The sequence below is a fragment of the Penicillium oxalicum genome, chromosome II, assembly GCF_001723175.1.
Source record: "Penicillium oxalicum strain HP7-1 chromosome II, whole genome shotgun sequence".
Taxonomy (NCBI): Eukaryota; Fungi; Ascomycota; class Eurotiomycetes; order Eurotiales; family Aspergillaceae; genus Penicillium; species Penicillium oxalicum.
Genome location: NC_064651.1, coordinates 3,114,684 through 3,123,601, shown reverse-complemented (window position 1 = coordinate 3,123,601; position 8,918 = coordinate 3,114,684). Strand labels below are relative to the sequence as shown.

The following is an 8,918-nucleotide window of genomic DNA, read 5'->3' as shown; positions in this document are numbered from 1 at the left end:
GTACTTGTACATCTTTCAATGTCTTCTGATACACATCAATGTACAATCTCAGAACATGGGGGAGAAGGCTACTAAGAAAAGCGCAAGACAGAATGTGTGGCTGTGCACGTATACATGGTTCTCTTTCGTAGTAGTCTCTCGCTCGCTCTCTCTCTCTCTCTCTCTCTCCACAGAAGAACAACTTGGCGCCACGCAGCGCAACACCGAATTTGGTGTCCAGCTCTTGTACTTGCGGGAAAATGAGACACGTCGGTCGGTCGGGTCAAGCCACTTGCCTATTAAGACGAAGGACTCAAATCCACCAGAGGAAGAGGAAGGTCCGTGGGTGCGCTACAACTGTCCTTGACTGACGAGACTAGGTGACCCCGCTGCTACCTACCCTGTTCAAGCCCCTGGACAAGGGGCCAAGACAATCGAATACATATCAACCATCAGCCGGAAAACTCAAACGGTCTTTAGGCTTGCCGATGACAGTTGCGCCTCGGCCCAGGCAAAGTGTAACTCGCGACCATTTCTCTCTCTCTCTCCTCCCCCTCCTCCACCTCTTCAATTCCTTTTTTTTTCCCCTCCTTTACGCTTTTTCCACTACCACGGATGGCCTGGACTGGTGGAGGCCCTACGGATTCATGGGATGGCCAAGGCGAAGATGCGACACGCTGGTCGCCTTGGCAGATCAAAAAACTGGCGCTGGGCAAAGACAGGCCTTGGGGCGGGTCTTGGCTCTAACTGGCTTCTCGTGATAGGCCTTCCCCCCCCTGGCTTAGTTCGCTTCCTGCTGCATTGACTGGCACTCTCTGATCATTTCAGGGAGAATTCGGACATTCTCAACACAATTCTTGATCAAGGGCAAAATTTTAGCGTTGGTGACTCAACTAGTGGAGTCGACTGCCTCGGACCAGATTCATTCACGTCTTAAATTTCCGCAGTGGAGACTCTGCCGAGTATGGACATCTGTACACTGCTTATCAGTATAAGCCGATATACTTGACTCTACTCAGCAGCCTCGGGTAGGCATATGTATGGTGAGGCCCAATTTGGAAGCCAAGACCTTGTGGACTTGGCAGGCCAAGAGAACCGGTACATTCAGACAGCACCGAGTCAAGGACTACCCCAATTTTTACGTGAGGGTCTGAGAATAATGGAATCACTAGAGTTCAAGGTGACATATCAAGGCTGCCTGTCACTGTCCTGCCTCCGCACAAGATCCTTCGTCCAGTGCTGACGGGACAGGCTGAGAATCTCATGCCTTTGTTGGATCGTTCCTCAACTGTGGAACCTCCCAAGGTGACGTTCAGCGCTCGTGACTACAACCCCCTTCACTTGCTTGGTCCTTCCATGCCTGGGGTCTGATCTCAGGAACAATCCAACTTGTCAGAGACAATTCGCACCTCCACCGCAAAGCATGTGATAATAGTAGAATGGCAGAATTGGGATCTGTCATTCTGCCATTCTACCATACAGTACACTGACGCCGCTGAGAAGGGACCCGGGGCGGATGCCGTGATCGTGCCTGAAAGTGGAGATGAGCTCGTGCGACGTTGCACCGAATCAACTCTTGGGCATCCTTGATTCCTGATCCCACGCAGGTAATTGAGAATGATAGTTCAAAATTTCCAAAGCTGCACAGGGACCTTTCCAAAACCGGCATTGTACGGACGGAACTGCCATGACCGTTCCAACAGACAGTGGGTGAGTCGGTTTACGGTACCTCTTCACTCTGTACTCTGCACTCCGTATGGGTCCTGCAGGCCAATCTCCGACGACAGGCAGCGGAAGGGATCATCGGGATCAGCGCCTGTAGGCACATTAGAGTTGCCTGCTAAGAATGGCGATCCAATGGCACTCCGGAAGATGGCCGACTTGCGCATGGCAGAGGGCCATAGTAGCAATGTCCTATACGCACATGCAACGTCTGGTGTCAACACCCTCGTCGAGTGCAACATATCATGAGTGCATAAGCTCAAAAGCCAGACCCCTTGTCTCTGATGGATCGGAGGCACATCTTTTACCCTATTGAGCCGGATGAATGTGACTCGGCGAGCATGGGGATTGACAAAAAAAGAATAGGGTCAGTGTGGTCGTGGGGAGAGCGTGTGAGCCACAGTGGTCCATCACTCCACGGTGCAATCGGTGCAATCGGTGCAACCGAACTGCTGGTGAATAAGGCAATCATCATCTGCGAGAAGCATTGAGCATGGACATTTTATGGGGGAAAAAAAGCTTCGGTCGCACGGTCGTTTCCAGTGACAATGGTGACGGTCGTCTCACGGTCATCTCGTCGCGCCAGGGCAAGAATGCTTGTCATGAAAAAAGAAGCCGTTCTACCCGGCGGTGTAGAGGAGGGATGCCTCAAAAGGTTACGGACGGATATGCACGATCCCTGACGCACCGGCCTCCCCCTAATGTCTCGGATCGATAGGGATGGGAATGCCGAGTTTTCACCCGTTTTCGCCTACAAGGCTGGATTGCGTCCGACTGCGTGATGAGAAATTTGCAGTGAAAGTTTGTGCTCCATCGTCGCACCTTGCTCGAAAGGTCTCAATCCACCCAGAATGGGACTGGACTGTACATCCCAGCTCGGCGGCCACAGAGATCCACTTGGAACCTTCACATCGCGATCCGGGCCTCACGGAGTATTTTGTGAGAAAACTACAGAAACAGGAGAATTCAGATGGAATTCTATTCGGTGTCAAAGCAGGAAAGTCGTGAAGCCCATGCGGGCCTGGCGAAGGCCAATCGAGGCTTCGAGCGACGGTCGGCAAGCCCTGTTGTCGGCTTGGCCCGCAGAGAATACGTCCATCGGGCAATTCCACAGTTTCCGTTATGCTTAGCGAGTGGTGGAGCTTCGACTCTAGCGTCGCCCCACGTTGAGACGGGAATGGCCTCTCGCTCGGATGATCGGATAGGGGACGGCATGTCCGAGCGACGGGGGTTTGTCATCCAAAATGGTACATACCCAACTGGGAATCTCCTCCTATATTGAATATCCATGGGTGGAAATCATGCGTCAGACCGAGGACTCTGAGCCGCAGCACATGGGCTAAACCATCACGAGGTCCCCCATCCTCGATGGTAAGTGACCAGCATCATCAAGTATGCCCTTCGGCCTCCAGTTGCCTGTGTGTATACCACGGCCATCCCCTTCGCGGTCGCGTCCCAGCTCATGGGAAAAACAATTGTGACATTGCACTAATGGGCCAAGGGCGCCCCGAGGATCCAGTCATCCTCATGTCCCACAATCCTGATTGAAGGAGAATCAATCAACGACTGGGATAATCCTGATAGGGAAGTAAGCGCGCGACAGGGCAGGTCCACATCAGTCCCAGAAGGTGGAAAGTGCGCGCTCAGTGCAAATTATGCACAGGTCAAGGATGCGCTTTTCTCCGAGGCGAAAGAAGAGAAACCCAGGCCAGAGTGGAGAAAGGTAGCCAAGAAAGAGGTAAATAAAGAAATTCAACGGCCATCATGAAACTCGAATGACAGGTACGGTACCCATGAACACAGGATGTGTCGAGCAAGATGATTTAATCAAGAGACACTCCGCACGGTAGCGACCTACCAGTGATGGGGGAGCCAGCTCGGACGGAGTCTCACCAAGTTTCTCAATATTGCTCATGCGTGAGGGTGATTCAATGAATACATTGGTCTCACTTCAGTTGGGCAGGAGATCCCTGTAACATGACAACTGAATCAGGATCTGCAGCTGCAGCGAAGAAAAAAAAAGCCTCCTCGCGCCCATGGAAGAAGCCAAGGCAAGCAATGGAAGCTGTCTCGTCTCTCAGTATACCCAATTGACTACTACTGAACTCCAGTCATTTTGTCATGCTAGCATCCCTGTAAGACTACAGGCCAGTGAGCTCGTGTATTTCGTGATCAAGGTCTCGGCTCCCTGGATGATAAAATTATGCGTCCCATTTGTTTCCAGCAGGACTCCCTTCATCGCGGCGATCAGATTGCATCTACATCTATATGGAGGCGGTCTGCACACGAATTATCTTTCTGTTTAGGTTCTCGATCTACTCGTGCAGCTCAGGTTGTGCGATAAAGCCTTGCTGTCTGACGTTTGATGCATCAGGTAAACGGAAACATCAGAAAGAGCCTCACAGCTGCCGACTCACTCAAGGTGTGGTGGTAATGATTCCTGCGTGGCACGGAAGCGGGGTACGTCTCTTAAAACAGCTCCTTGGCTTGTCCCACCTACAACTGGATACTCTTACCTGAAAGCCCGACATTTTCTACCAAAAATTAATGACAACCCTCACACAAGACAACCTAGATAAGCATGTATGGATCAGTAATCAAACATATGTGCGTGTGGGTGTCCCTCGTGCAAATGGATGTCCTTTCTAAGTTTCCAAAATGTCTCAAGCCATTTTCACGCCCTTCCACGGAAGGATGCAACCCATTTCGGCTATGGCAAGCCCCAATTGGTCGCTCGAGTCTTGGGGTCTATTATCTGAAGCTCGGCAAAACAGCCACAGGTCGTATTATATGATGATGTGTATCCATTAAGTGATCCACCCGTGCTTACTGAGCCCCCCCCCCCCCCCCCCCCCACGGCTCCATTTCAAGCAGCGTTAACTCTGGCAGCGGCAATACCTGGTCTATCCTTTTTAACCTTATCGCTGATTTGAGGACCATCCGCAGCCACGAACCGTATATGTGTCTGTGCGAGAACGACATTGCATAATACGACTATAAAGAACATTGCAGTCTACCGTGAATATGAGTTTACTGACTACTCACTACAGGAGGGATTCATATGCTGAGGGTATATTACATCAGAATACATATATAGTGAATGGTGTACATAAAGTATACACCCTACTACTTTGCCTAGTTGTACATATATATCTCCAATGTTTAAGCTGTATACAATGGCGGGGCTCTTACTGCTTCTAGAAACTTCATTCCCTATTCAAAAATCTAAGGTTGGGGAAATTGGATCTTTTGTTTGCACAGCGGCTCCCGCGGGCTTGACAGGCTTGACAACATTCGACAAGAAACGTGAGTTCGTTTGTTTGTTTCTTTCTTCCAGAAGATCTCGAGTCCAAGGCCATACAGTTTCGGTGTACATATCTTCATATATGAGACCCTGTCCGATCATACGTCTAAAGCCGGCTGTTAAACGGGTAAACAAAATGGAAATCGATTGGGGGGGGGTTTAATTTCTTTCAAAGGCCGCTCAATTTTCCTAAAACAACATGAAAATTAAAATTACTAATAAAGAGTCTCAAAAAGTCGAGGTTTTTTTTTAAAAAAAAAAACAAACAAAAAAAGAGTTGATCCTCCGAGCCTTGGCCGCGTCATTCACCCGGCGTACGAATACGAATCACGTGTGAATTGTGCTCTGGAGATGACTCCGTGGGCAAGCGTCTTACACCCCCCGATCCCAGATTAACGCGGCACTAGAGAAAGCTACTGCCGAGGTGGCTGCTTGGCGCTGGCCAGAACCACCGTTACGTTTTCTGTTTTGGGAGGCCCAAGCCGACGGAGCCCGCCCCATTCCGGTTATTGCTGGGGAGTTTGACGAAAGTTTGTGCAGAGCATAGCCGCTACATACCTTTGAGGAAAAGAACCCGACATATTATTGCTCACTGTTGGATTCAATAATGGATCAATTTTCCAGTTTTGCACACTTTACACAAGCTCTGTATTAGACAAATTTCTATTGGGGACCACGCTTATGAAAACGATAGTTAAGCTCGATCGGTGGCATGGATTCTGACGGGGATTGAACATCATCAAATAATTAGTCAGCCATGACAGGCCCGACGAACTACCTACTGTAGTAGTCATATCAGTATGAACGGGGTGAAATTCTTTCATATGTCCCCTACACATGTAATCCCCCCTTTGGTGGAGCACAGTTGCAACTATTGTTCAACCCGCTTCCAGATTCATTTTGATCAGCAGTGCTCCTGGCTTTTTCACTTACCCAGGACAGAGAGGGGCCCGGCAGTGTAGAATGAACATGACGTGTTGAGGTAGACTCGATTGACCACGGTACTCTCATCGGCTCGCACTCGAGTCCATACGCAGTGAATGCCAGATTCTGTTTGACGGCGTCGAGGTAAGATTGATTATTATCGTGCTACATTTTGGATCAGATCAACCAGAACGTATACCGAAAATCCGAATAATCAACCGTGGAAACTCGGGTGGCGATCCCAGCGAACAGCGGGGTTCAACCACTTCCCATTACCTTTGATCGGTCATCCAGTCCGTAATCTAAGGACAGGGTGACTCAAAGATTGATCTCAGCGGGTCTTCGTCTGGCACCTGAATCGCTGAAAAATTGTTCCCGAACATGCTTGATGACCCAACAAGTCAGGTAACAAAGAGCGCTGAATGCTGGATGCGTCCGGGACAGATTGTCGCAGGTGACTGGATCCGAGGCATATGAGTAGTGGCACCCAGCTCCCGACACGCCGTCTCGTTTAAGCGAGCACAAAGTTCGGCGCCCGACCTCCTCGTGTCGAATTAAGCTTAAGCTTCAAAGGCCGCGCCCGCTAAATGGTGACCACCGACCACCCTTTTGAGGAATCCTGTCTCTCTCTTTGCTTTTCTTCGGTCGCTTTCGATTAATTCAATTTATTCCACTTGATTTTTTGTTGTCTTTCTCTTTGCAACTTCTTTTTGTGATGCGAATGCTCTCCTTGCCAGTTGGTTCAGTGCTGGACTCCCGCTCATCTACTTACTATGTACATATATATATTTTTGACTCCTTTCATCGCTTAGAAATTCCTTGACCCTACATTGAGTGGACACCGTCACGCTGATTCCCAGTGTCGCGCGGAAGTATGACCGATCACAAGCCCCCTTGTCGAGAAGCGCCTCGAACCGACAAAAATGACTCGTGTCGTCTGGCGACCGTGGCTCTCGGAAGCCTCGGTCTGTGCATGCGTACGGTATGAACCATACACTGTACTGTAATTGTGTAGGGTCCCCGGACAACCGCAAAGTGTACGATTGTACACTATGACCCATTTGCGAGTCGCCTGGAATGGGAGATTCCTGGCGACGTTGGAAGGGGACAGTTGAGCCAAGGGCCTTAGCTCAAGGGCTCGAGGGCGCGAGGCTCAAAGCTCAAGGCTCAAGGCGCACGAGTTACACGAGTCACGAGCGATTACAATTTGTTGCGCTGCATCGTCCCTTCTTCATGTTTCCCGAGTCTCGTCCGTTTCCCCTCCCCTTGACTCCACCCTTCGTTCAGCCCCACTCTTCATTCTGGCCCTGTGAAAGCCACCGTAAGCTTAGCCAAGACCTACTCAAGACTTTCCAAGACCGCCTCAATTTGGGAGGTTAGCAAGGTGGTGGTGCTCAGAAAGGTGACAGCCCCGAGGCGCATTTTACGGTCGATTGGGATATTGAGGTGGGGAGGCGCTCTCGCTCGGGTATGACTATGCACACAACACACCCACCAGGGAACGAAACCAGAGTCGTGGGATATGTAGATCGAAGTATTCCTTTTATGGTTTTTCTTTTCTTTCTTTCGTAGATCTGACGATCGCTGGACGATCAAAGAGTGATAGACATGGCCGGGCGCTCATCCACCCGCCGCGAGCAGCGACGACCCCTATGTCCTTGCCAATTCAATAGACTCGAGAGGTCCAGCGCCCAGTCCACATACATACTCTGGGAGCCGGGCATAGTGCTTTGACAGCAGTGTTGCCTAGCCTTCGGGAACCATGTCAAAGAATAAGCAGAGCTTACGCTCTGTGCTACTTGGCAGGCGGCTCAGCCATCACTGTCCACTCAAGCTGAACCGTCTAAGCGACCCGAGTCAGGATTTTCTTGGGCAAAGTAAGTCGGCAGACGAGTCTCGCCCAGTTCAATCAAGACCAGATCCCAGCTACATAGTTACGTCCGCATTCCAATCATCGTTTTTGAAAAGGGAAGCTTTTTCAACGGGTTTTGCCACCTGATTGACAAGCCATCGTGACCGTTATTTCACTGTGGTGTATATGTATTAACCGCAAGCATGCAACCCCTCTCATTATCCATGGAAACACCCTGTCCATAAGACCGCTGTCGAGAAATACGCTCAATTCAGAATGCAATGCAACCGGGGGTGGGGGGGGGGGGGGGGGGGGGAACCCGCCCCGCCACACTGACTTTGCCACAACTACCTAGAGCCTGCCGCTCCTAGCAATCCCATAAGCCTCCGCGTCCCTTGAACGACCTCTGCATGATATCTACAGATAGGGAGAACTCAGGATGTCAAATCCCAAATTTTTTTTTTCTTTCACATTCTCCTTCGAACAGCGACTCTGTAAGCAAAGTGTCTACAACATATCCAACTGATCCTTACGGTCAAAGTCGACAAGGGGCTACTTGTGCTGCTGGTGATGATTCTCATCAGCCTCTGCCTAATCTGAAATGCCTTTATCCTAGATGTATTCAATCATTCGTTTCCTTTCTTTTTTTTTCCGCCCCTCCAATTTGCTCCACTCTTCGATGCCCCCTTTGGCCCCAGTTCCCAGTTTTGGACCGACCTTGACAATTCCTTGACTATGATTTGCTAGACCGTTCAAGCTTAGTTGACTTTCTCCACCCAACCTTGTTTCCAAGAGGCTTGATGAATTATGAATCGATGAACAACAATTGAAATCTCATGTAACTTTAAGTGTGGAAACGAAACCTTGGATTACATGGGCGTTACTTTGGATTACCATTTCCTTTGATTTTTTCCGTTCTCTTTCTCTTGTTTCCAGAGAACCTTAATCCTATCCACAACCTTGAGGGTCTCTCTTGGTTCCCAAAGCCATCCCTCTCCTCCCCCTAAGCGATGGAACTCAATAGGAATAATATGTCGCATGTTTTCAGTGGTCTTGACTCTCCAGAGCTTGGAAATTAAGGAAAGAAATTGATAAAAAAAAAGGCCCTCGGCCGAATCATCATGGTATGTAGAACAA

General features: G+C 49.8%; 3 protein-coding genes across 3 annotated transcripts; 2 read left to right on the top strand and 1 right to left on the bottom strand.

Annotated features, from left to right (window-relative positions):
- Positions 1–1,712: 1,712 nt before the first annotated feature.
- Positions 1,713–1,868, bottom strand: POX_b02959 (uncharacterized protein; the record flags this gene model as incomplete). The annotated part of the gene is made up of 1 exon (XM_050111866.1): positions 1,713–1,868. The coding sequence occupies one exon, from the start codon at positions 1,866–1,868 to the stop codon at positions 1,713–1,715; it is 156 nt and encodes a 51-aa protein (XP_049972212.1).
- A 553-nt stretch (positions 1,869–2,421) lies between these two features.
- POX_b02958 (uncharacterized protein) lies at positions 2,422–2,983 on the top strand (the record flags this gene model as incomplete). Its single annotated transcript, XM_050111865.1, has 2 exons — positions 2,422–2,640; positions 2,699–2,983. The coding sequence occupies 2 exons, from the start codon at positions 2,422–2,424 to the stop codon at positions 2,981–2,983; spliced, it is 504 nt and encodes a 167-aa protein (XP_049972211.1).
- A 3,869-nt stretch (positions 2,984–6,852) lies between these two features.
- POX_b02957 (uncharacterized protein) lies at positions 6,853–7,058 on the top strand (the record flags this gene model as incomplete). Its single annotated transcript, XM_050111864.1, has 2 exons — positions 6,853–6,894; positions 6,945–7,058. 2 exons carry the CDS (start codon positions 6,853–6,855, stop codon positions 7,056–7,058), a joined length of 156 nt encoding a protein of 51 aa, XP_049972210.1.
- Between the last annotated feature and the right edge of the window lie 1,860 nt (positions 7,059–8,918).